At 49.9% G+C, this 26,843-nt stretch overlaps 1 protein-coding gene across 1 annotated transcript in view; it reads left to right on the top strand.

Moving 5' to 3' along the window:
* Positions 1-25,578, top strand: part of PTGES (prostaglandin E synthase) — a 185,141-nt gene extending 159,563 nt beyond the window's left edge. Inside the window, exon 3 of the mRNA XM_069609228.1 lies at positions 24,747-25,578. Coding sequence (XP_069465329.1) covers positions 24,747-24,996 — 250 coding nt within the window. The 3' untranslated portion in view covers positions 24,997-25,578. The remainder of the gene's footprint in view (positions 1-24,746) is intronic.
* Positions 25,579-26,843: the final 1,265 nt, after the last annotated feature.

Below are 26,843 nucleotides of genomic sequence, written 5' to 3'. Positions count from 1 at the left end.
GAAATGGAGGTAATAGCAGAGGGAGTAAGAAATGGAGGTACCGGTGAGGCTGCACCCCAGACCAGAGAGGAAAATGGAGGTACCGGTGAGGCTGTACCCCAGAGCAGAGATAGAAATGGAGGTACCGTTGAGGCTGCACCCCAGAGCAGAGAGAGAAAGAAATGGAGGTACCGATGAGGCTGCACCCCAGAGCAGAGAGAGAAATGGAGTTACCGGTGAGGCTGTACCCCAGAGCAGAGAGAGAAATGGAGGTACCGGTGAGGCTGAACCCCAGAGCAGAGAGAGAAATTGAGGTACCGGTGAGGCTGCACCCCAGAGCAGAGAGAGAAATGGAGGTACCGTTGAGGCTGCACCCCAGAGCAGAGGGAGAAAGAAATGGAGGTACCGAAGATGGCTGCACCCCAGAGCAGAGAGAGAAATGGAGGTACCGGTGAGGCTGTACCCCAGAGCAGAGAGAGAAATGTAGGTACCGTTTAGGCTGCACCCCAGAGCGAGAGAGAAATGGAGGTACCAGTGAGGCTGCACCCCAGAGCAGAGAGAGAAATGGAGGTACTGGTGAGGCTGCACCCCAGAGCAGAGAAAGTAATTGAGGTACTGGTGAGGCTGTACCCCAGAGCAGAGAGAGAAATGGAGGTATCGGTGAGGCTGCACCCCAGAGGAGAAAGAGAGATGGAGGTACCGGTAAGGCTGCACCCCAGAGCAGAGCGAGAAATGGAGGTACCGGTGAGGCTGCACCCCAGAGCAGAGAGAGAAATGGAGGTACCGGTGAGGCTGCACACCACAGCAGAGAGAGAAATGGAGGTACCGGTGAGGCTGGAGGTAACGGTGAGGCTGCACCCCAGAGCAGAGAGAGAAATGGAGGTACCGGTGAGGCTGCACCCCAGAGCAGAGAGAGAAATGGAGGTACCGGTGAGGCTGTGCCCCAGAGCAGAGAGAGAAATGGAGGTACCGGTGAGGCTGTACCCCAGAGTAGAGAGAGAAATGGAGGTACCGGTGGGGCTGCACCCCAGAGCAGAGGGAGAAAGAATTGGAGGTACCGGTGCGGCTGCACCCCAGAGCAGAGAGAAAAATGGTGGTTCTGGTGAGGCTCTACCCCAGAGCAGAGAGAGAAATGTAGGTACCGTTTAGGCTGCACCCCAGAGCGAGAGAGAAATGGAGGTACCAGTGAGGCTGCACCCCAGAGCAGAGAGAGAAATGGAGGTACTGGTGAGGCTGCACCCCAGAGCAGAGAGAGAAATTAAGGTACTGGTGAGGCTGTACCCCAGAACAGAGAGAGAAATGGAGGTACCGGTGAAGCTGCACCCTAGAGGAGAGAGAGAGATGGAGGTACCGGTAAGGCTGCACCCCAGAGCAGAGAGAGAAATGGAGGTACCAGTGAGACTGCACCCCAGAGCAGAGAGAGAAATGGAGGTACCGGTGAGGCTGTACACCAGAGCAGAGAGAGAAATGGAGGTACCGGTGAGGCTGGAGGTACCGGTGAGGCTGCACCCCAGAGCAGAGAGAGAAATGGAGGTACCGGTGAGGCTGCACCACAGAGCAGAGAGAGAAATGGAGGTACCGGTGAGGCTGTGCCCCAGAGCAGAGAGAGAAATGGAGGTACCGGTGAGGCTGCGCTCCAGAGCAGAGAGAGAAATGGAGGTACCGGATAGGCTGTACCCCAGAGCAGAGAGAGAAATGGAGGCACCGGTGGGGCTGCACCCCAGAGGAGAGAGAGAAAGAAATGGAGGTACCGGTGAGGCTGCACCCCAGAGCAGAGAGAGAAATGGAGCTACTGGTGAGGCTGGAGGTACCGGTGAGGCTGCACCCCAGAGCAGAGAGAGAAATTGAGGTACCGGTGAGGCTGCACCCCAGAGCTGAGAGAGAAATGGAGGTACCGTTGAGGCTGCACCCCAGAGCAGAGAGAGAAAGAAATGGAGGTACCGGTGAGGCTGCACCCCAGAGCAGAGAGAGAAATGGAGGTACCGGTGAGGCTGTACCCCAGAGCAGAGAGGGAAATGGAGGTACCAGTGAGGCTGAACCTCAGAGCAGACAGAGAAATGGAGGTACCAGTGAGGCTGAACCCCAGAGCAGACAGAGAAATGGTGGTACTGGTGAGGCTGCACCCCAGAGCAGAGAGGGAAATGGAGGTACCGGTGAGGCTGTACCCCAGAGCAGAGAGAGAAATGAAGGTACCGTTGAGGCTGCACCCCAGAGCAGAGAGAGAAAGAAATGGAGGTACTGGTGAAGCTGCACCCCAGAGCAGAGAGAGATATGGAGGTACCGGTGAGGCTGTACCCCAGAGCAGAGAGAGAAATGGAGGTACCAGTGAGGCTGAACCCCAGAGCAGAGAGAGAAATTGAGGTACCGGTGAGGCTGCACCCCAGAGCAGAGAGAGAAATGGAGGTACAGTTGAGGCTGCACCCCAGAGCAGAGGGAGAAAGAAATGGAGGTACAGGTGAGGCTGCACCCCAGAGCAGAGAGAGAAATGGAGGTAGCGGTGAGGCTGTACCCCAGAGCAGAGAGAGAAATGGAGGTACCGTTGAGGCTGCACCCCAGAGCAGAGAGAGAAATCGAGGTACCAGTGAGGCTGCACCCCAGAGCAGAGAGAGAAATGGAGGTACAGGTGAGGCTGTGCCCCAGAGCAGAGAGAGAAATGGAGGTAACAGTGAGGCTGCACCACAGAGCAGAGAGAGACATGGAGGTACCGGTGAGGCTGTACCCCAGAGCAGAGAGAGAAAGAAATGGAGGTACTGGTGAAGCTGCACCCCAGAGCAGAGAGAGATATGGAGGTACGGGTGAGGCTGTACCCCAGAGCAGAGAGAGAAATGGAGGTACCGGTGAGGCTGAACCCCAGAGCAGAGAGAGAAATTGAGGTACCGGTGAGGCTGCACCCCAGAGCAGAGAGAGAAATGGAGGTACCGTTGAGGCTGCACCCCAGAGCAGAGGGAGAAAGAAATGGAGGTACCGGTGAGGCTGCACCTCAGAGCAGAGAGAGAAACGGAGGTAGCGGTGAGGCTGTACCCCAGAGCAGAGAGAGAAATGGAGGTACCGTTTAGGCTGCACCCCAGAGCGAGAGAGAAATGGAGGTACCGGTGAGGCTGGAGGTACCGGTAAGGCTGCACCCCAGAGCAGAGAGAGAAAAGGAGGTACCGGTGATGCTGCACCCCAGAGCAGAGAGAGAAATGGGGGTACCATTGAGGCTGCACCCCAGAGCAGAGAGAGAAATGGAGGTACCGGTGAGGCTGGAGGTACCGGAGAGGCTGCACCCCAGAGCAGAGAGAGAAATGGAGGTACCGGTGAGGCTGCACCCCAGAGCAGAGAGCGAAATGGGGGTACCATTGAGGCTGCACCCCAGAGCAGAGAGAGAAATGGAGGTACCGGTGAGGCTGCACCCCAGAGCAGAGAGAGAAATGGAGGTACCGGTGAGGCTGGAGGTACCGGTGAGGCTGCACCCCAGAGCAGAGAGAGAAATGGAGGTACCGGTGAGGCTGCACCCCAGCGCAGAGAGAGAAATGGGGGTACCATTGAGGCTGCACCCCAGAGCAGAGAGAGAAAGAAATGGATGTACCGGTGAGGCTGTACCCCAGAGCAGAGAGAGAAATGGAGGTACCGTTGAGGCTGCACCCCAGAGCAGAGAGAGAAAGAAATGGAGGTACCGGTGAGGCTGCACCCCAGAGCAGAGAGATAAATGGAGGTACCGGTGAGGCTGTACCCCAGAGCAGAGAGAGAAATGGGGGTACCGGTGAGGCTGAACCCCAGAGCAGAGAGAGAAATTGAGGTACCGGTGAGGCTGCACCCCAGAGCTGAGAGAGAAATGGGGGTACCATTGAGGCTGCACCCCAGAGCAGAGAGAGAAAGAAATGGAGGTACCGGTGAGGCTGCACCTCAGAGCAGAGAGAGACACGGAGGTAGCGGTGAGGCTGTACCCCAGAGCAGAGAGAGAAATGGAGGTACCGTTTAGGCTGCACCCCAGAGCGAGATAGAAATGGAGGTACCAGTGAGGCTGGAGGTACCGGTGAGGCTGCACCCCAGAGCAGAGAGAGAAATGGAGGTACCGGTGAGGCTGCACCCCAGAGCAGAGAGAGAAATGGGGGTACCATTGAGGCTGCACCCCAGAGCAGAGAGAGAAATAGAGGTACCGGTGAGGCTGCACCCCAGAGCAGAGAGAGAAATGGAGGTACCGTTGAGGCTGCACCCCAGAGCAGAGAGAGAAAGAAATGGAGGTACCGGTGAGGCTGCACCCCAGAGCAGAGAGATAAATGGAGGTACCGGTGAGGCTGTACCCCAGAGCAGAGAGAGAAATGGGGGTACCGGTGAGGCTGAACCCCAGAGCAGAGAGAGAAATTGAGGTACCGGTGAGGCTGCACCCCAGAGCTGAGAGAGAAATGGGGGTACCATTGAGGCTGCACCCCAGAGCAGAGAGAGAAAGAAATGGAGGTACCGGTGAGGCTGCACCCCAGAGCAGAGAGAGAAATGGAGGTACCGGTGAGGCTGCACCCCAGAGCACAGAGAGAAATGGAGGTACCGGTGAGGCTGTGCCCCAGAGCAGAGAGAGAAATGGAGGTACCGGTGAGGCTGCACCCCAGAGCAGAGAGAGAAATGGAGGTACCGGTGGGGCTGCACCCCAGAGCAAAGAGAGAAAGAAATGAAGGTACCGGTGAGGCTGCACCCCAGAGCAGAGAGAGAAATGGAGGTACCGGTGAGGCTGCACCCCAGAGCAGAGAGAGAAATGGAGGTAACGGTGAGGCTGCACCCCAGAGCAGAGAGAGAAATGGAGCTACTGGTGAGGCTGGAGGTACCGGTGAGGCTGCACCCCAGAGCAGAGAGAGAAATTGAGGTACCGGTGAGACTGCACCCAGAGCAGAGAGAGAAATGGGGGTACCGTTGAGGCTGCAACCCAGAGCAGAGAGAGAAAGAAATGGAGGTACCGGTGAGGCGGCACCCCAGAGCAGAGAGAGAAATGGAGGTACCGGTGAGGCTGTACCCCAGAGCAGAGAGAGAAATGGAGGTACCAGTGAGGCTGAACCCCAGAGCAGACAGAGAAATGGTGGTACCGGTGAGGCTGCACCCCAGAGCAGAGAGGGAAATGGAGGTACCGGTGAGGCTGTACCCCAGAGCAGAGAGAGAAATAGAGGTACCGGTGAGGCTGAACCCCAGAGCAGAGAGAGAAATTGAGGTACTGGTGAGGCTGCACCCCAGAGCAGAGAGAGAAATGGAGGTACACTTGAGGCTGCACCCCAGAGCAGAGGGAGAAAGAAATGGAGGTACCGGTGAGGCTGCACCCCAGAGCAGAGAGAGAAATGGAGGTAGTGGTGAGGCTGTACCCCAGAGCAGAGAGAGAAATGGAGGTACCGTTGAGGCTGCACCCCAGAGCAGAGAGAGAAATTGAGGTACCAGTGAGGCTGCACCCCAGAGCAGAGAGAGAAAGAAATGGAGGTACTGGTGAAGCTGCACCCCAGAGCAGAGAGAGATATGGAGGTACGGGTGAGGCTGTACCCCAGAGCAGAGAGAGAAATGGAGGTACCGGTGAGGCTGTGCCCCAGAGCAGAGAGAGAAATGGAGGTACCGGTGAGGCTGTGCCCCAGAGCAGAGAGAGAAATGGAGGTACCGGTGAGGCTGCACCCCAGAGCAGAGAGAGAAATGGAGGTAGTGGTGAGGCTGTACCCCAGAGCAGAGAGAGAAATGGAGGTAGCGGTGAGGCTGTACCCCAGAGCAGAGAGAGAAACAGCAGGTGCAAGTGTTTGAGGGGATGTATTGTGTGTGGGAGGGGTTTTGACAATGGGGTTTTTGGGGAGCAGGGGCAGGCCAGCAGGGAACAGAGTTCCACTACTTCTTTTCGTACACTTCGACCATGGATTGTGGGTCGCTCCTACTGCTAACCCTGCCATCGTCCGGTGTCTGCGCCTGGATACCACGCGGGCGCCAGACCACTGTTCGTTTTATTATACCCCGGGCCGTGATAAGTAAGATATTGCGTGTTCAACTTTTCGCGGTGCGGGTATTGAGTGAATACAATCTATTTTAATATATCTGAAAGGGCCAGTAAATAGGTAACTTGGTTAGAGTGTGTATACTTGCAGCCACAGCGTGTGTAAGCTCGTCTTGTAAATGCACCAGAAAACTTGCAATTGTATATTACTCTGTGCCATGCTGCTCGCCTACTCCCAACTTACATGCAAGTGAGAATTGACCTAACAGTTGTATTCCATGATTGTATTATTGATCTTGCCCCTGTCAATTGATTCGATATGCATAAGGAGTGTGGTAATTACCCTGTAATTATGTCAAACATATACTATTATTAATGCTCCATTTAAGGGGACTATCGTACATAAATAATAGCTAATTAATTGAGACGTCACGTGTTTTTTTGTTTTTAAACAAGCAATCAGTAATGAGCATAGAAAGCAGGGTTCAATGTCTAATTGAATAACGGCATAGTTGCTTCTCCCCATTAGTGAGATATGTAATTAGGTCGTATTTGTCGTGACTTGTGTGCCCTTGTTTGGCTCAGTGTGGCTTTGAGCTTGGACTTTTGATCAGCGTGCATGTTCACTCGACAGGACCTGTCTCAATGAGAGACACTAGATATAATAGGAGTCACAACATACCACGATATGTTTGCTAAACTATGCACACAGCAGAGATCCGTAATAAAGGGGGGCCTGACCCTGTCCAGTACGAGCTACCTGTTAGGTTACAAAAAAACATTCAGCTCATGTTCTGTACTTAAAGCGAGACTCTAGTTGCCTGAGGAGGAGTTGTTGATCGCCCCCCTCTCTTGTGCCGTTGATGTCCTCCTTGTTGGCCAGTTGATGGTTTTCTTGCCAGTTTAGGATCTTGGCTGCCTAAGCTAGACAAGAGCTCTCTAATCCGTACTCTTAATTCGCGGATGGCGCTGCCTATGTATACCTTCCCACAAACGCATATAATTCCATACACAATAAACTTGGATCTGCAATTAATAAAATCCCGACTACAGTCTGTAATCTTCCATGGCAGGCAAATGTTTTTGAAGCTGGCCGAGCAAATTTACAAGCATTACAGGTGAGAGGGACACCCCTGGCTGGTGAAAGCCTTTCCGAGATCCCATGGTAGAGACAAGCTGGGCACTGGAGTCTCTCAAAACATGGTTCTTTCAACAACACCTGACCAAGGACTCATTCTGTAGTTTCGCATTCCTAAGGGTCCATGCCCCGTTTAAAAAGGCATGCAGCATAGTCCCTGGACGTCGGCTTATGGCCATTGTGGAGCGTCTACTCCCACCCATTGACTACCTCCACTTCCTAGACAGAGAGCCCTTATACACAGAGTAGAACTGCACAGCTGCTCGGCGAGCTTTCATTTGTGTGTTGTGCTTGCCATTGACCGGTTTCTAGGGGGACTTGGCTGAATCTTCAGCTGTTGATGGTAAAGCGTGTGGGCTGAGGTGGCATTTCTTATTAAGTCTTCCAAGAACCACGCCCCCTGTTCTCATGGTCGTCACGATAGCCACCTGGTTACTGGGATTAGCAGGTATAAGTATATGATGCGGACCACCGGCACGGGTGCCACTTGGGGGCCAAGGGCCAGCACATGGCAACTTGCCTTGGTTATTTGGAAGACGGTTCAGGTACGTCCCTCTTCCGGCTTTGGTGAATAACACAGCGATCTGGGGGTAGGTTCACCAGGGCTGAGGAGTGGGGGGTTACCAGTCAAATGGTCGAAAACATTTGGTCGACAGACAATTTGGTCGACACCATTTGGTCGAATGCCAAATGGTCGAATTTTTTTTTTTTTTTTTTTTACCCATCTTTTGGTTTTTTTTGGGGGGGTCCCCCCCCCAACCCCCTTTTTTTCTTTTTTATTTTTTTCCCCACACAAAAACCCACAAAACACATATATAAATAAAAAAAAAAAATTCGACCATTTGGCATTCGACCAAATGGTGTCGACCAATTGACAGGACACCGGAGTGGGGATCTGCTACTGCATGTAGTCCAGGGCTAGTGCAAGAGAAGGAGGGGGAAACAGAGGGAGGACAAAACAACGATCTTACTAGGCCTCGTCATTCAGATCGCGCAAGTGCAGGGAAGTGGAAGGGGAGAAGGGCCAAGGAGGTGGGGGAGGGAGAAGTGCAGGTAAAGCAAGAGTGCACCCAGTGGGTGGCTAAGTGCAAGTAACTCAAAAAGTGCAGCCAGCGAGTGGCTCATAAGTGCAGCGAGAAGGGACTCTAGGGTTGCAGATACAGACCACATGTGCTGGGGGAGCCGAGAGACAGTGCAAAGTGCAATTGGACATGCAGGAGTCTGGGCCCAAGTTCCAAGGGTAGCCATGTGACCAGTGTGTGGAGCAGTCGGGACATCAGCAGGGAAGAGGAAGAGAGAAAGTGGAAGTGAAGAGGAAGGTCTTGAGTTGCTTCCGGAACTGGAGGTAGTTCTGCTCAAGTTTGAGAGAGACGAGGAGGCTGTTCCAGAGGGAGGCACCAGCCGAAGATAGAGATCTGCCCCCAACTCTCTGTTTGGAAAAGAGACTGACCCTTAGAGTGTTGGAGGTGAATGAGCGGAGAGCTCGAGAAAGGTCATCTTAAGGAAGAGAGAGTTGAAGATAGTCCAGTCCCAGGCCCTAGAAAGCCTTGTGGAAAATGCAGAAGGTCTTGCACGTGATCCTTGCCGCCACTGGGAGCCAATGAAGGGACTTCAGAGCTGGAGAGATAGCATTCCTGATCTTGAGGACAAGTCTTGCAGTCCTTTTCTGGATAAGTTGTAGAGGTCGGAGAGTAGAGGCAGGAAGATTTAGAAAGTCCAGCCTGGAGAGGACCAGAGCTCTGGAGACTGTGAGCTTCTGGGGGAAAGTGAGGAAAGGAAGAATACCTCTGAGGAGGTGCAGCTGGTAGTTTGACTTCTTAGCTATGTCACAGATGTGAGGAGAGAAGCAGAGGGTGGAGTTGAAGATTACCCCAAGGTTCTTAGCCTCACAGATTAGAGCAGGAAGAGGGCCCAGAGTGGGTGGACAGAGAAAGAGAGGAAAGGGGGAGCTGGTGTTCTGATGAGGAGGATCTCAGTCTTACTGGCATTAAGGCAGAGATCATTGGCGGCACACCACTCCTGAATTGCGGACAGACATTCTGGAATGAGAGAAGGAGTAGAGGTGGCTGAGGGGAGCCAGATAGAGAGCTGGGTGTCATCCACATAACACTGAAAGTTGGAGCAGAGAGCAGTGATACGGTGGGCAAGAGGTGCAGGTATTGGTTGAACAGCCAAGGAGAAAGATTAGACCCCTGGGGAACACCACAGGTAGAGAGAGATAAAAGAGAGGAAGGACCCCAGCTGGACCTGAGAGGGTCGGTCAGTGAGAAAGGAGGTCAGCTAGGCCAGGGCCTGATCGGTGATACCCATGTTATCACAGAGACGATTGAGCAGGATGGCATAGTTGACAGTATCAAAAGCAGAAGAGAGATTTAGGAGAATGAGGAAGGTTAGAATCAAGATTAGAGAGCAGGTCTTCATTATGTTCAGGAGAGCAGTTTCCGTGCTTCTGGCAGCTCTGAAGTCAGACTGATGGTCATTGAGACAACCAACAGATTCACTGTGGAGATTAAGCTGGGTGATGGCCAGCTTTTTGAGGAGTTTGCCCAGGAAAGGAGTGATGGAGATCGAGCTATAGTTATCTGGACAGGAAGGAACGGCAGAGGGCTTCTTTAGCAGGGGATGCACAATGGAGTGATTAAGGGGGAGGGGAAGGTTACTGTAGCATTGTCCCTGCAGAAGTAGCAGAGTTATGTAACTAAGCGAACCTTTACCTGTACTTCTTACCAGAGGTCGAGGGTTTAGGAGGGGGCGGGCTACTACTGCATGTAATCCAGGGCTATTGCAAGAAGTGACAGTAAACTAGGTAAAGTAGCATTGGCTTATGGTAGCGCAGTCCCTGCGAAGTAGAACAGTTATGTAACTAAGTGATCCTTGACCAGTACTGTGAGAAACCTGAAGGTGTCTCACCAGCTAGTCCCCGGGGATCTGTCATCCAGGTGGCCAGGACACAGCCATCGCTATTGGATCCAGTTCCTTGGGGAGGACCAGTGCGGTAGGATCACCTGCATGGGGGTCTTCGGGGAGTGGAAGTGGGACACCGAAAGGTGAGAGACAGTACCTCGTTCCTTATGGCACATTTTCCTTACCCTACCCCATAGGATGTTTAGAAACTCTACCCCAAACCCCTTTTCCAACACATACGTTTTCTCGCACAGTGAAAGACAACAGACTAACACCAGAGCCATTTACCTGACATGTTCCAACACAAGGGTCAGGCAGAGTCAGGCAATTGCTGATAACTACACACCCCTGACGGTCCTTTCCCTTCCCCACAGGGATAAAAGGCAGAGCACAAAAGCACACTTTTGAGCAAGGCCGAACGCACCAGGAAGCAGCTATTTCAAACGGAGGAGAAAGGCGGTGAAAACCAAAAGGACGACAAGGAGGGAATTTCCCTTGCCTTTTTCAACCCAGAGCCACAAACCCTTTGAGGAAAGAACAGTGAGACTGGTGATTGGTGTGGCAGATGTCAACGTTACACGCGGCCCTCCTGCACTGATAGCCAGGGCGGGGAAAAGTGCTTGGCACTGTGGTACCATCCTTGACTCCAGCGGAAGAAAAGCCATTGAGTTCAGCACAACGAGTGAGTTGGAGGAAACTGACTGTGTTAAAACTCAGAATTGCAGTGGCAACATTTGCGTAAAAGAAAAGAAGATAATAGACAAAGGTCTTTTGTGAACAACTGGGGTATTAAGGTTAAAGTGGTCAGGCCCCGCATGGGTGCTCATTCGAAGGACTCTTACGAATGCCCTGCTCCTGAGCAAGGAGGATATGTTGAGTTGAGAACCAAGAGGCCCTAGGGGAGGCCAGAGAGAGATGTTAAAGTGGTCATACAAGGGTCGAGTCAAAACCCCTTGTACAGTCGAAACACTGTGATTTGAAAAGCTAAGTGAACTGCATTGTGGTGACAAACGTGAACCCGATTGAGGGATGTCCACAGTGAGTTGTCGGTCTGAGCCCTATTGAGGAAGGCTGATATTGTGAAGGGGATCAGAGCCCGGCTGAAGGGGATCCTTGGATGAAGAGTAATCGCCCAACATGAAGAATAATAGAAGGAACTTTTGTTTGTTGTTTGTGATACATCAAGACCTCTGAAGCAAGAGACTTTGCATAAAAGAGACTTGGGCACAGAAGGCCCTGGTATTGTAAAAAGAAACGGTAAACTCGTGCTGGAGAAGCCCAGAAGTGTGCTGTACTCGAGGGTCCCACCTTGTCCCGTGCTTCAAACGTGAGGAAGGGAGACCCCGGCCAAAACATCCTGATTTATCATTTGAGAACACTTCTTTCTTTCTTTGTGAACATTATCCCACACTATTTTATAGCATAGCAGTAAGGATTGGCAATAGGTTTTTCTTAGTATAGACCCTTTTTATTTGACTAGACTCCACTAAGAATGTATTATTATTATTTGATGGTCGTAGCTTGCTCCCATCTTAGATTTAGGTTTAGATTAGGCATTTATCTCGGCCACTTTACTGTTTCATAAACACCCTTGAACTGTGATCACTTGTGTCTTACTTTGATACCATGCCTTCGTTACAGTACTTCTCACCGCAGGTCGAGGGCTTAGGAGGGGGGATCTGCTACTGCATTTAGTCCAGGGATGGTGCAGGGCATGATGGTAAACCATCCAAAGTAACATTGGCCTATGGTAGCGCAGACCCAGCGGAAGTAGCAAAGTTCTGTGAGTTAGTGACGTATGACATGCCCTTCTCAGGAGGTGCTGTAAATATTTGAACTAGTCTCTTCCCCACCTAATCCCATTCCCACCAACTGTAGCAACCCTCTTGCATCTTTACATATCTTGGAATGTGGGGGTTCTGAGGCTGGCTTGTGACTTTTATTTTGAATGTGTTCAGTCCCTGTGCCAAGCTGTGGTCTTATGTTTTTGTAACCTCCTCAGATACCATTTGTGTGTCTTTTCAGTGTCAAATAAATATAGTAAATAAACTGTAGGGCAGTCGTATAACTGCTGAGTTGTTGTGTGGTCGGTAGTGCTCATGGATAGAGCTTGTGTTGGATAAGCTGGTGGATGGATGTGGTCTTTGTAACATTGGGGGATGGAGCTGATGGAGCTGATGTCGCGTTGTGGAAGCATTGTTATCGGTGCCCAGTGCCTCATGTGTGTGTTGGGCATCTGCAACACAGTGTGTGAGGCTTTGGCAGTTTCTGCATTCAGTCTCCCGTTCCTCCGCTCGCTGGAGCGTCTGTTGATCGTGCATGTGATAACTCGGCTTCAGAACAGATATGGGTGTATCTTGCACTAGCCCCTGGGCCTGGGGACAGAGCAGCACTCCTCAGAGTTATTGCAAGCACTAGACCCACGCTTCAACGAGCAGGCAGCTTTCAGAAGACTTGACAGCACTCTGCAGAGTCTTCTGAAAGCCATCTGCTCATTGAAGCACGGGCTGATCGTGTGTGCGATAACTCGGCTTCGAACCAGATCTGGGAGTATCCTGCACTAGCCCTTGGGCCTGGGGACAGAGTAGCACTCCTCAGAGTTATCGCAAGCACTAGACCCATGCTTCAACAAGTAGGCAGCCTTCAGAAGACTTGACAGCACTCTGCCGAGTCTTCTGAAAGCTGTCTGCTCATTGAAGCGCGGGTTGATCATGCACGCCATAACTCGGCTTCAGAACAGATCTGGGAGTATCCTGCATTAGCGCCTGGGTCTGGGGACAGAGCAGTGCTCCTCAGAGCTATCGCAAGCACTAGACCCGCTCTTTGATGAGCAGGCAGCTTTCAGAAGACTTGGCGGTGCTCTGTCAAGTCTTCTGAAAGCTGCCTGCTCGTTGAAGGCACGACTTTCACAGATCTGTTCTGAAGCAGAGTTATTGCTCGAACGAGAAGCGCGGGTTGCTCGTGTGCGCGATAACTTGGCTTCAGAACAGATCTGTGAGTATCCTGTACTAGCCCTTGGGCCTAGGGACAGAGAAGAGCTCTGGCGGTTTTGCTGAAGCGTCTTGTTCTGGCCCATTTCCTGCGCTGGTTAGTCTCACACTTGGAACAGCCTTGCACATTTTGTCCTTCTAAAAACTTGAAGAAGGCTCATTCCTGGTCAGTCTTACTGTCTCCGTTTACTTTGGGTTGTGAACTTGGAAATCATATTTTTTTTGCATCTAAAAATGAGCGTGATCCGTGGAAACCGCGTAGGTCTCGCTCCTGTGGTCTGCAGTACTGGTGCGTCTCTGGCATACATCTAAGTGTATCAGTGGGGGAGAGTGACCTATTCCTGCTATAAGATTATGCGATTGCGAGGCCTAGCTCCCAGTGTGTTTACATTAGCACCAATGAGGAGACCGGAAGTGCCCTGGGTCACCATGGAGACCTGAGTCACGGGCAGCAGCGCGCATGCGCACTCGCCTCTTGGCTGGAATGCTGACGATAGCCAGCTGTCGTCCATGACACGTGCGGCCTGCGCACCAAATACCTTGGCGGCTTCAGTGAAAAGGGAGTCCAGCTCCAGCATTTCTACGAAATGTTTATGTAAATGTATACGGAAATATTCATCAAACCCTGAGCTGTGTATCTTAAAAGCAGGTTCCTGCAGACAGGAGTGGCTGGCTCGCCTCACCTACTCTGCGGGACCCAGTGCCCGCGCCCAAGGTTTTGCTCTAGCCTTCCCTCCCACTGGTGTGTTATGGCGAATTGCCACACTTTCCATGGTGTCAGAATAGACAGACAGTGAGCGCTCTCCAACCACAAGATAATTCTTCTGTTTGTTGACTGTTTGACATTAAATAACTAAGGATGCAGCAAAGAAGAAGAGCGCCACGTTCACGAGAACAGCAGTTCCAAGAAAGGTAAAGCTTGAGACCAAGGGCCGTTTCTGTGTCGTGGACCGAGGGGAGGGTCCTGCTGGCACTCATGATGTGATGTGGAATTCATTGTTTCTATATATGTTTTTATAATCCTTGGACTACAGTATAATCGGCGAGGTCCTCAAAAAGGCCCGTTCACATGCAGGATCCCCCAAGATTCCATCTTGCGACAAACCCCAATGACCCTGACTTCCCCGTCCCTCAATATGCAGATGGCACACATTTATAACTGCGGGTCTGTCTGAGCCCAAGACATCTCATGGCAGGAATGCCTGCGCTTGTACGATCCCTCAAGTTTGTGCTCCTCGGCAACCCAACCAATCAAGAACTCATTCAATCCGGCTTGGACCTCATACCCTTCACGCCGCCATTAGCTACTAAAGCTAAATTGCTGGGTGTTTCCTGGATAGTACCCCATCCTTAAAACCTCACACTGCAAAGAAGACCCAGAGACCCTGCTTCTCAGCGGACACTCCTGTGCAAAATAAAACCTCTTCTTCGACCCTCTTGACTTCAGGGTCACTGTCTAGGCACTAATGTCACACCTGGAGGGAAGCAAGGCGCTCCTCGCAGGTGCCCCTTCCTCAGCCTGCGCGCCATCCAAAGCAGTGCAGCGTGCCACTGCCAGGCGAATCACCAGCATCAGGAACTTCGACCACGCCGCTTCCCTTCTCAGCGAGGCTGCCAATACCAGCAGCAGCCCCATCTTTAAAGGAGCCTGCATTACTAAAAGGCTGTCCATTCCCGGGGGGGGGGGGGGCGGAGGAAATCCAGAAGGCACACTATTGTGGGACAGAAATGTAAATGCTGGAAAGAGAAGAGCAGGAAACAGGTTCTCCCCTGTTACACACCTTTGCTGTGCAATAACATCCCTCGGCACAGCCATACAACTCCATCATATACATAAATATATTACACGGCCCGCAGTAGCAGCCGTGTAGTTATGGTTAAGTTGCTAAACTCATAGGAAGAGCACTTTTTCTGAAACTTATAACTTCACTCCCCCTGGGGGAATCCTCACCAACCTGTGCAAAAAAAGTATATGGTCCGCTCTGAGTTTTTTTGGAAAGTTTGGTGAGGTTTCGTCCAGGGTGGGCAAAGTTATGGGTGATCCCAAACATTTTTTTTTTATAGAGTGAATGGGGAAAAACTTTGTGCACGGCCACAGGCCGAACGGCTGGACGGATTTTCACCAAATCTGCGGCAGGAGCGGAGGCTTGGGTCAGAAAGCGTGCTTTTATGTGTTTGGCGGAAATCTGACCACTACTTTTGTTGCAAAGAACTGAAATGTATGTCTAAACAGATTTGTGATATCTGGGTCCGCTCCGCAGACCTATTTCCCTGTTCGTTCCGCGGACAGAAGTGTCATTGGCTTGCAATACACCGTGATGTTGGCGAACATTGGATGCGGCCAGTGGGTGGCTGGAGGGAAGCGTGCTGTGCGTCAAAGGTTTTGGTAAACGCGCCATGGTGTATCGGAGGATAGTGCAGCGCCGGGAGTGCAAAACATGATTTGCAGGATCGGATGGGTGAAAGAGGGGATGAAAAGTTTGGGGGGAAGGGGGAAAGTGGACAATATGATATATTTGTTTGGGTCGAAGAAGCCGTTGGTGTGCCAGGAGTGTACACGAGTAATGTGGAATTTTGCAGGTACCTCCTCAGGCGACAACCTTCTGTAGCGACTGCATGGACGCTGCATTGGGAACGCGGAGTGCATTGCAGAGGATGAGAAGATATTGACAATGTGTGGTGCTGTAGCCTAGGGGTGCCGGTGGTTATGGTGACTTTGTGGGTTTCCATTGTGGTATGCCGGTGGGTTGGCCTGTCGGTGGCTGTGGTACATTTGTGAAGTATGGTACGTGGCGACATTTCCCCATGCATGCCTGCATTGCCTTGTAGTGGGTGTGGGCAAGGGATAAGCTTTTGGGTGCATGGGCGGAGACGCTAGGCCTCCGCTTGTACCCAAGAGCCTAGGGCTTGGCCACCACCCCCGCAATGCAATGCCTCCATGCATGGGAGAGCAGTGAGGCAACTTGCGGGTAGCTCATCCGGCAACTACCTTCTGTGTCGACTGCATGGAAGCTCCCTTGGGAATGGGGACTGCATTGCAGGGGGTAGCTGCACAGGCGACTATCATTTTTTGGTGACCGCAGGCAAACTGCATTGGGGATGGGGAGTCCATTGGAGACAATATGAGGATATCTCCAGTCGGTGTACTATGTTGTGTTGTGCCTGCAAAGCCCCTACTGCCTTGTGTGCATGGCTAGGGCCCTTGGAGCTAACAGTCTGGCCACTGGTTGGAAGTAGGTTTGAGAATGTTGCCTTGTTTGGGTCTGTTAGTGGATTCAGACGTACCTGTAGTCGGGAAAGCTACGTGGCCATGTGTTCCCATGCATGGCTCTATTGCCTTCTAATGGGTGTGTCCAAGGACTAGGCTCTTGGGTGCACGGGCGGAGGCCATAGGTCTCGGTATGTACCCAAGAGCCTAGGCCTTCACCACAACCCACGCAATGCGGCCATATATGACACCACTGTGATAATGGTATGTGGATTGCACACATATGTATAAAGAGTGCATTCCCTTTGTCTTAGCTCATTTGGATATGTTATTATAACCATACCTTGTGACATCCCACAGACTCTTAAATATGGAAGTGTCCTAAGGTACTCACGGTGGCAGATTCATTGTGGAGGACATGTTAGACTTCTTACAGCAGCAGTGCTGCAACATGCCACCATTTGCCTTTCGTTCGAATGGTGTGGCCGTGAACAGAGGTTTGCTTCAAGGAGTGCAGTAAGACATTGGAAGATGCATGGGAGCACTGTGATAACGGTATCTCAATGGCACACATATCTACACAGAGTGCATTTCATTTGCATTTGCTAACTTCAGTAAGTTATTATAACCATATCTTGTTCCATCCCACACACTTTTAAATATGCAAATGTTCTAAGGTACTCGCCTTTGTAGAATCAGTGTGGAGAACATGTCACACTTGCTACTGCAGCATTGGTGAGATATGCCACCATTTGCGTTTGGAATGGTGTGGCAGTGAACAGAGCCTTGCTTCAGGGAGTGTAGTCAGGCATTGAGACATGAAAGGATTTTTTTACCGTATAACTTTTGCGACATGGCCCATGTACACAGCTACTGACATATCATCCATTGTTGGGTAGCTGCACAGGCGAATACCTTCAGAGCCCATTGGGGATTGGGGATGGGGAGAGGATTACAGATGATATTGGGATATTTCTATTCGGTGTACTGTGTTGTGTTGGGAGTGGCAAGCCCCTACTGCCTTCTGTGCGTGGCTAAGGCCCTTTGAACTAACAGTCTGGACACTGGTTGGAAGTAGGTTCATAATGTTGCCTTCTTTGGGTTTGTTCCTATACTGATATGTAACTCCAGCGTACACTCTTGGAAATATGCATGTCTCCTTTGGGTGCTCATCATTACAGAATGGTTGTCAAGGACATTTTGCAGCTGGTACACAGCCAGAGGTGGCGTGAAGTGCCTGCACTTGCATATGGTGTACCTAATTGGACTTGTTGCCGTTCACGGACTGACATGCCACCATTTGTGTTCGATATGGTGTGCCCCTGATAATACCCTGTGCTTTGACAGTGAAGGAAGATATTGCAACATGACACAAGTTACTAAGCATTACACATTTAAAGTATGAATAATGCACAGATCGACACACATACATTTGCACCAGACAAAATCATCAATGCCGTTAAGTCCCGCCATATACAGGACGGCAGGCTATCTGACTGTAAGCTCTCTTTGAGTACTTGTTGAGATGGTCAACAAAAACGGTTGGCAGTCCTATTGTGTGCAATTGTAATGTGTGCATCGCTTCTATTACCTATACGTGTGGGCGGCATACACCATTGCAACAGTCACTGGAATCACTGACTTTACTTGTGGAGAGTCATTCCTCATGGCCTGCACTCCAGGTATTTTCATTACGGCCGTGCCAAATGTAGCTCACTCTGTCATGTGAGCACCTAGCTCCGGAAAGGAACAACATAAACAAAAGCAAAAGCAGACATGCGCACACAGAGCGTACGGTTCCAGAACATTCCCATAGTTTACCAACAACACTGTGAATTGTTGTAAGTGGTTTATTTTGCTACAGAATGTTAGCGAGAACTTGTAAGGTGACTGTAATCACCCCTCTTTTATTTCGCAAACAAAATCCAGTGAGCAATGCCGTCTGTGGACTTCTGTAGTTCTGTTGTCCTCTAGCAAAGTGGGAAAAAGAGTACTTTGTGGTCCTTGGTGGGCCGTGTGGAAGAAAACATTTTCTTTGCAAGGTAGACAGGGTAGCAGCTGTTGCCTCTGGGATGCCTTGCAGCATAAACATTTGCAGGTTGGTTCGTATTACCTGAACCGCAAATGGACATACAGGCCCATATCAGTCGGCCCAGATAATAACGACGGAAAACACATCGCTTATGGAAATCTTGCAATGCTTGGTCTACCACCCCTGTCTGTTTGAATGTGGAAGGTGTGGCACGCTTAGTAAGCTGCTAGGTATCTGAGAAGAAAGAGGAATAAGAATAGATGTAAGTAGCCGCTTTTAGTGGCAGCGTACAGGACAAGAGTTTGCGGGAAGGATGTCGTAATAGTTGGCTGCCTCATGGACCATGTACTGTGTGTTTGTTATTGAGTAGCGTTATATGTTAACCCACTGCCTTGCTTTCTGTTTTGTAGGTGATACTGTCATTGTATGGCTCCACACAAGCAAAATGTCTTTGAAACGTTGCTGCCAGACGCTCTTTTCATGTGGTTCCTTTTTACAAAAAATGATAGTGCTAGCGAGTGTTGTTAGACCCACGGCACAATGTCTCTGTGTGTGTCCAAAGAAGAAAACACAAAAAGAACCCTCATGGGGGTCTCCTCGGATTGCAGAATGTCTGACCTTGGAGCTAAACATGCTTCCCACTGAAGGCTGTTTTACAATGAGCATTTGTCCTGTTGAAGGAGAGGTATGTTAGGTTTCGCTTTCTAGAGATGATGCTGGAAAAAATAAGAGGATTCAGGCGGCAACGTGTTTCTATTATAGCATGCATTTCCGAATGCTGGTAGTGTCATCACAGTGAAGGTAGTACGACGTATAAACGACGTATAAGTAGAGATGATGGTACCGTGCACATGCTGCCCTGAATTCACAGATGGCAACATACACAAAATGTGCTTTTACAGTGCCTAAGGAACATTTATATGTGCAGTGTGTTACTGGGCAACAGTGGATGATGGCAGACTGTGTGTTCGCTGCCTCAGCATACGTGGGTGGCTGGCCCATCGTACACAATTTGGTGTCTTGCAGCATGAAATGTTTGGGGCTGTCGTTGATCAAAGAAAAGGAATTACAGCGTATGTCCTTCAAACATTGTAAGGGGGTTATGGTGTTCAAATGGTGTTTCCATTGTACAATAAGAGAGGGAAACAGAAGTTTAAAAATTTAAGGAGTAACGCAGTGTTTGAAATATGGCTGCCAAGCTCTGTACCATGTACTGCAGTTAAATCTGTGTTGGTTACCTTCTTTTGAAATGGTGTACATAACAATGAATATGACCTAGTGGCCTAAGCGGTGCCAGTTGACTGCGCGGAGCCAAATGTTACAGCAGTTAGGACAGTTACGTAACATATATGGATGCATTGATCAATTTGCATTGTTGTGCTTGTGCAGACTATCGGGTAGGTTACTGTAGTGTAATGCATTTAGTGTGTCGAGTTACTATAGGCTTACGTGAACAGTGTGCGCAAGAAACAGGTTATAGTATGCAAGAAATGGCAGCCAATGTCAACTACAGTGGCTAAGGGGTGGGTGACTGTGTTATGTGTGGGGTTTCTGGTACATAGATAGATGTTTGTATGCATAGTTGTACAGTGCAGCGGCAGTTGTGGGCAGGGTCTACACTATTGAGTGCATGGCTGCAGCCCCTACACTGTACTGGGTGTAGTGAAGCGTGTAGGGCATAGGCAAAAGCTGAGTAGTGTAATATAGGTGTGCATCGGAAATTGTGGCATTGCTATGTGTATGGCAGCAAGAAGTCCACACATTGCACTATGGACATTGTAGAGAAGTATGATACCAATAATTGCATACTTACTGTTTGGATTGGGGAGAGCCTGTGCTGTTTTTTGGCTATCGAATGTGAGATGTTGTAGTACTCATTGCTGCATTCTCTGTGGGAAAAGAGAACAGAACATGTTAGAGCAGGTATTTTGTTACTTTGCAGTCCACTGCATTGCATATAAAATCCATGCTGGATAAAAAAAAAAAAAACTTTCCACATTTCTTTGCTGCTATGGTGCACAATGCATTACAGTAGCGTTTGCAGTGGATACAGCACTTTTTAAGGTGTACTCTTGAAGTAGGAGGAAATGTAATGGTTTACGATTTCTGGCCTATACATGTTGGTAGGATGGGTGGCGTTGCATAGCAGTTGGTGTTTTGTAAATGTTTCCCTGCTTCCTTTTTGTAGCACTGTTTATGTTTGCGTTTGGTTGCTCCTGGTGGTTTGCAAGTATTGTGGCATTGTACTGTGCTACTGCACAATTGTGGCGGTAGTTACGTGCCTGTTGGCGTACTCTAACTGCTCATACTTTGGAAGTGTTTGAGGATATGTTTGTAGCACAGTCGTTGTTGAAGGATGAGTTGGGTTGTTTTAATGCTTCAAATAACATTGTAGTATTTGGTTGCAGTTAGATACCAGGTGGCGTATTCTAACTGTTTACAGTGTCCCATTCCAACAGGGTACGTTCACAAGCTTGGGCATTCCTGTTGCTACTTTAACATCTGTGTACATTCTGAAGTGGTAGTCTACCATTATGGGTTTACGTAGTGATAGTTCCATATGTCTTGCCGTTGTATGAGTATTCTTAGAGAGCTGGTGACTCATTTGCATACTTGGTGGTTTCAGAAGTTACTGAGGATAGTTGTGAACCCTCACACTTAGTAATTTCCCTTTTACGTATCTTGTGGAAAATACTGCTCCTGCGATTTGCACACGTACTGTTGGTGTGAGTGTACTCATTGGGTTCATTGGGGATAAAATTGGCCAACACACATTTTAATGCATTCCTTCTATGCCTGATGTATGCTAAGTTGCTTTAGGTCGACAGTGTGGAAGGAAATTTGTTTTTTGTGCAATTACAAAGGTACTGGTTGGTGTTGGGGAGTAGGGTATAGTAGGTTTTTACACAAATGACTACATTTTGGCTTCAAGGATATTAAGTAGGCATTTTCAAGATTTGCAGGTAGTCTCTGCCTTGGAATGATGGAAGTATCATTGCATTCCCACCATGAGCAACGCTTTCTGATATATGCGGTATAGTGGCCTCCACTGGTTGTGTCGCCTGCCTGCTAGATTATGGCTACTGTTGTGAACGTTTTCTTGCCAAGTGATACCTGTCCGTGTGTGAAGGCAGTTAGTTTGCAGTTGTTTTTGGTTCAATCAGCATTGTATCTTAAGAGCATTAATATTACATATTGACTATGGGAGTGCATATGTAGCATTGAACGATTATCAGAATTGCACGACGTACACAATATGCTATGGTATGCATTTTGCACCAGTTGCTGAAATGGAATGGAGTCATAGTTAGGTATTGCTACATACACAAAGCATTCGTTAGGGACTTGTTCCTGAATGACATGGTTGCACAGACTTGGGGCCTCATCATTACGACTTCCGCGGTAGCCATGCCGCTATTGGCTGCATGGGTGCCGCCGAAATCGTGTCCGGGTTCCCAGAATGGGGAATTACCGGGCTATTCCGAGTTTGGAGGGCCTGGTAATTCCTCCCTCCAGGAACCCGGGCCCGGACCTTCCCCATTCCCATCTGAGCCCCCATAGGGCTGAATGGGAATGGGAGAGGGTGCAAACAATGGGCCGATTACGAGCGGCCCGTTGTTTGCTCCCTCTTGCCCTCGCGGGACCCGGTAAGGACGCCTAGTTTTACCAGGCGTTACTTACCGGGTCCCGCGAGGGGAGCTTGTAATGAGGCGGAATGGGTTTAACGGGTCCGCATCCTTTAGCGGAGCCCGTTAACCCGTTCTGCCTCACTCGTAATGAGGCCCTGCATGTATGTTTCCATATGTAGGAAATGTGAAAGATTTCATTTATGACTACATTTTTCCTTTCCAGTATTTGTAGTAAGTACATTAGAAATTCCTGTGGATCCTCTTGTCAGTTTAAAGTAAATTTCACCATTCCTGCACAGTAGTCCAATTCTTGCCTTATTCCTGACACACTGTAAATGTTGTCAGGATTACTTACTACATTTCTGTGAAGGACAAGCATTTGCAAACACAACTGGTCTGTGCCATTTAAATAAATGTTTTCAAAAATTGCTGGTATTTGGAGTGGAACATTAATTGTTACATTATCTGACCTTCTAAACCTGGTGGTCTTTGGTGTGAGAGTCTGTGCTCTTCTGGCTACTCACTGCCTTAGTGCGGGTTCCCAGAGGGGGTAGTCTGGGTGATTCCTGTCTACCTCCTTCAAGTCCAGCATCAACCAGTTCAGAGTGGGCCCCAGCCCCTGAGCCCATACTGCTGTGAGTCCCCAGGTTTAGGCAGGGGACTTCATCATAGATAGCTTTGCATGTAAGTGATCACAGGATACAGATTGAAAGAGGCCTTTGCAGATCGTGCCTGAGATCCCAAATACAGACAGTTAAAGAGGGTTATATCCCACTGGCTGGAGAACGCCGAAAAACCTGTGACCTGACCAGGAACTCAAAGATCCATATCTAAGAGCTGGAGATAGAGATAGAGAAAGAGAAAGAGAGAGCGAGAGGGAAATAGAAAGAGAGGTGAGCGGGAATGAGGTAGATAGAAAGAGAGGAGAGTGTGAGAGAGAGAGGAGATGGCAGATAGAAAGAGAGGAGAGTGTCAGAGAGAGAGGAGGAGGCAGATTGAAAGAGAGGAGAGTGTGTGAGAGAGAGGAGATGGCAGATAGAAAGAGAGGAGAGTGTCAGAGAGAGAGGAGGAGGCAGATTGAAAGAGAGGAGAGTGTGTGAGAGAGAGGGGCAGTGCACTGAGTGAACCTGTCCCTAACCCATGATATGGTAGGTTATTTATAACGCGCTTAATACACAGAGGTTTCTAAGCGCGGACCCGGGATCAAACCTGTGTTGCTCTGTGTCGTCTTGTATCCAAGGTGAGCACGTTGCCCCTGAGCTATCTGCCCAAGACAACGAGGAGTGACCCGTCCCTGTCCTCATCTCTTCACTGAGAAGAGGCGCCTCTCTTGGGGGACCTGTAATGTGCTGCTGGTTTGTTGAGAAAAAGTACCCATTAATGGGAAACTACGTTGTGCTCAGTCCTGTATAGAGGTATGAACATTGAGGGGTAACGACTGCTCCATGGCCGCTTGGACCCCACGAGCTGCCATGGACTCCTATCTTGACCTCATGCCTGGATAGATCTCTATTCAGGTCGCCTTGGAAGCAAGACAGAGCAGCACGGGTTAAATCCCCGGGTCCGCGCTTAGAAACCTCTGGGTATTAAGCGCCTTATAAATAACCAATCATCATCAGGGCGCTTTCTGCGTTAGGTTTGTAGACTGTGCTTAACCCTGTAGAAAGCAGTGCTTCGTGATGCGGGGCACTTGACCAATAGAAGAGCTGTAGGTTTTGACAAGATGCGCGCGCTCACTATTTCCATCGCTGTGTTCCTGATTTGGAACATTTAAATACCAAAGAATTTTAGAAGGGGTTGTTGTGGGGAAAACAAATATCTTTAATAAGTACAATTTTGGGAAACAGTTTTTAGACATTTTCTTGACACCTCTTCAGACGATGGTACGGATTAAAGAAGAAGAGGGAGGTCTTTTGTTTTTAGGCAAACGCTTTTAAGAAGTCTGTTTGTAAAGGTTTTCGAGTATTTGCTATAGTGAACTTGAGCAGAATGTTTTGTGTAAATCCAATTGCTTTTTTTACTAATAGAGAAAGGTAGTAACCAACCCGCCCACAGGGACCCGGCCTTTGTTCCCCTTTGAAGAGCCCCTTATGTAGCGCTTTCCCAGCCCTTACATGAGCACACAGGAGGCAGCACTAGAGCTGTTTAGGTTTCCACAGGGCGTCTAACGGGGTACACTAAGTGGTGGGGTTCCTTCAAGTGTCGTCATCAGGTGTTAACAGAAAAGGATACACGCACTGATCCACAGAAGACCCCCAGAGGGCGAAGGACAGAGAAACTCTTCTTTATAGGGGGCTGGGAGGGCTGTTCAGTGCCATTGTATTAGTGGTCTTTTAATCCCCGGACACACCTGTCCTTCCGATGTTTGATTAAGTGGAACAGAGTATGACAGAATGTCTTCCTTTTGAGTTATTTAGGACTGTTTTCGCAAAGTGGGTGGGGAACCCTTTTTGGGGTCCCAATACAGCGCATGAGACTGATCATGTGCTAAGAGACCCCTCCCCATCAGGAGACCCATCCGTGGACCAACAGGGCCTTCTGGGAACTCAATGCATCACCCGTATCCACGCGCAGACGCTCCCCCTACCAGTGAGATCTGTCTATCCCCTCCTTCTGCTCACATGTGGCTCTGACATAAGCCATGGACTTTCCTAGAGCTGTTCTTTGTAGTGTGGAGTTCAGAGGTTGGTTTGGCAAAGTACCGTGAAAGGGGCAGGCGAGGCGCTGGGTAAGTGAGAACTGGGGGAATTCTGGGGGCAAGGTGAAGATGGAGAGTGGGAAGGTGGGCAGGGTGGAGGTCTGAAGAGCCCTTTGATGGATAAAGACTTGAGGTGGGTTGCATTCACAGTGAGGGCCACCATGTAGTGAACGTTCAGCGCGCTGGCGAAGGCTGACATGATTGGCTACTCATCTAACGCTGTTCTCCTCTTCTTGCAGAGCCCACAACAACGACATGGAGAACATCTACCCGTTCCTCTTCCTGGGGGCGGTCTACTCGATGATGGATCCCAACGTCACCATTGCCAGAATCCACTTCCAGATTTTCTTCATTGCGCGCATTGTACACACCGTGGCCTACGTGCTGTCTCTTAAGGCGCCCACACGATCGGTGGCGTACTCCGTGGCCCAGCTGCCATGTTTCTCCATGGCACTGCAGATTCTCGCGGGCACGGCCTCCTACTGGTAATCCCTGTGGTGCGTGTACGGTGCAAGCCACAGCAAAGAGTGGGGAGTGGGCCCAATCACAGCTTTTCCACACAGAGTGCCTTGCCCAGGTGCCTTCCCTGGACCCCACCGCCAGAGGACTTCTGCTTTGATGCAAAGCTGAGGACCCCAGTGTCCACTCCATGGAGTGTGGTCCTGACACTGGGAGGCCCTGGCCCCTCCGAAGCACTCCACCACAAAGCCACTCTGGCATGTAGGGAAGGGCAAGGTCTGAGGCCTGAAGGTTCCCGCTATAGCACACCCCAGTAGTCTCTAGCGACTCCTTATTCCATTGCAGATGCCCTAGTGCGGGACAGGGCACGAGATGGACATGCCAGCAGGAGAGGGTCTGGCTGAAGCCCACACCTGAGCAATAACTACTTATGCTTCCCCTCGCCCCCTGTGCTTTTCCCTGAGTCCCTCCAGTGCCTGCAGCCTGAGCCAGGGCGAGCTAGCTACACGCAAGGTGGCACGAGCTGCCATGTTGATCCTTTGAATTGCCTCGGCGGGGCGTGATGAGCGCCATTTATGTATGTTGCTGTCAAATAAAAAGAAGCAGGGCGTGGTTGGGTGTGACAGTCTCTCATGTTGTATTCTTATTACTGCCAATGGACAAAAGGTTGGGGAAATCCATTGTGTGGTTGGGCAGGTGATTGGCCAACAAGAATAGTGTACAGCTATGCCTGAAAATATGTATTTGAAGGTTATAAGTGCAAAGCTCTCCAAAGGTGGATACGGTCTGAAGACTGAGAAGGGCCTTTGCAAATGTAGTTTGAGCTCAAGAAAATGAGGTATTGAAACAGAAATGCAAAGCGCAACAGGGAAGGAACTCTACACATAAAGAAGGAAGCCAGCAAAGGAAGAAGAAGCTCAGGTGATGGAGCTCTACTCATGGAGAAGGAAGCCTGCAAAGGAAGAAGGAGCTCAGGCGAAGGAGCTCTACACATGGAGAAGGAAGCCTGCAAAGGAAGAAGGAACTGAGGTGATGGGGCTCTATTCATGGAGAAGAAAGCCTGCAAAGGAAGAAGGAACTCGGGTAAAGGAGCTCTACTCGTGGAGAAGGAAGCCTACAAAGGAAGAAGGAACTCAGGTGATGGAGCACTACACATGGAGAAGGAAGCCTGCAAAGGAAGAAGGAACTCAGGTGAAGGAGCTCTACACATGGAGAAGGAAGCTGCAAAGGAAGAAGGAGCTCGGGTGAAGGAGCGCTACACACGGAGAAGAAAGCCTGCAAAGGAAGAAGGAACTCAGGTGATGGAGCTCTACTCATGGAGAAGAAAGCCTGCAAAGGAAGAAGGAACTCGGGTAAAAGAGCTCTACTCGTGGAAAAGGAAGCCTACAAAGGAAGAAGGAACTCAGGTGATGGAGCTCTACACATGGAGAAGGAAGCCTGCAAAGGAAGAAGGAACTCAGGCGAAGGAGCTCTACACATGGAGAAGGAAGCCTGCAAAGGAAGAAGGAGCTCAGGTGAAGGAGATCTACACATGGAGAAGGAAGCATGCAAAGGAAGAAGAAGCTCACATGAAGGAGCTCTACACATGGTAAGAAAGCCTGCAAAGGAAGATGGAACTCAGGTGATGGGACTCTACTCATGGAGAAGGAAGCCTGCAAAGGAAGAAGGAACTCAGGTGATGGAGCTCTACATACAGAGAAGGAAGCCTGCAAAGGAAGAAGAATCTCAGGTGAATAAGCTCTACACATGGAGAAGGAAGCCTACAAAGGAAGAAGGAAATCAGGTGAAGGAGCTCTACACATGGAGAAGGAAGGAGGCAAAGGAAGAAGCTCAGGTGAAGGAGCTCTACACGTGGAGAAGAAAGGCTGTAAAGAAGG

The sequence above is a fragment of the Ambystoma mexicanum genome, chromosome 8 (genome assembly GCF_040938575.1).
Source record: "Ambystoma mexicanum isolate Mex_15411 chromosome 8, UKY_AmexF1_1, whole genome shotgun sequence".
NCBI lineage: Eukaryota > Metazoa > Chordata > Amphibia > Caudata > Ambystomatidae > Ambystoma > Ambystoma mexicanum.
This window is presented reverse-complemented; position numbering and strand designations above follow the sequence as displayed.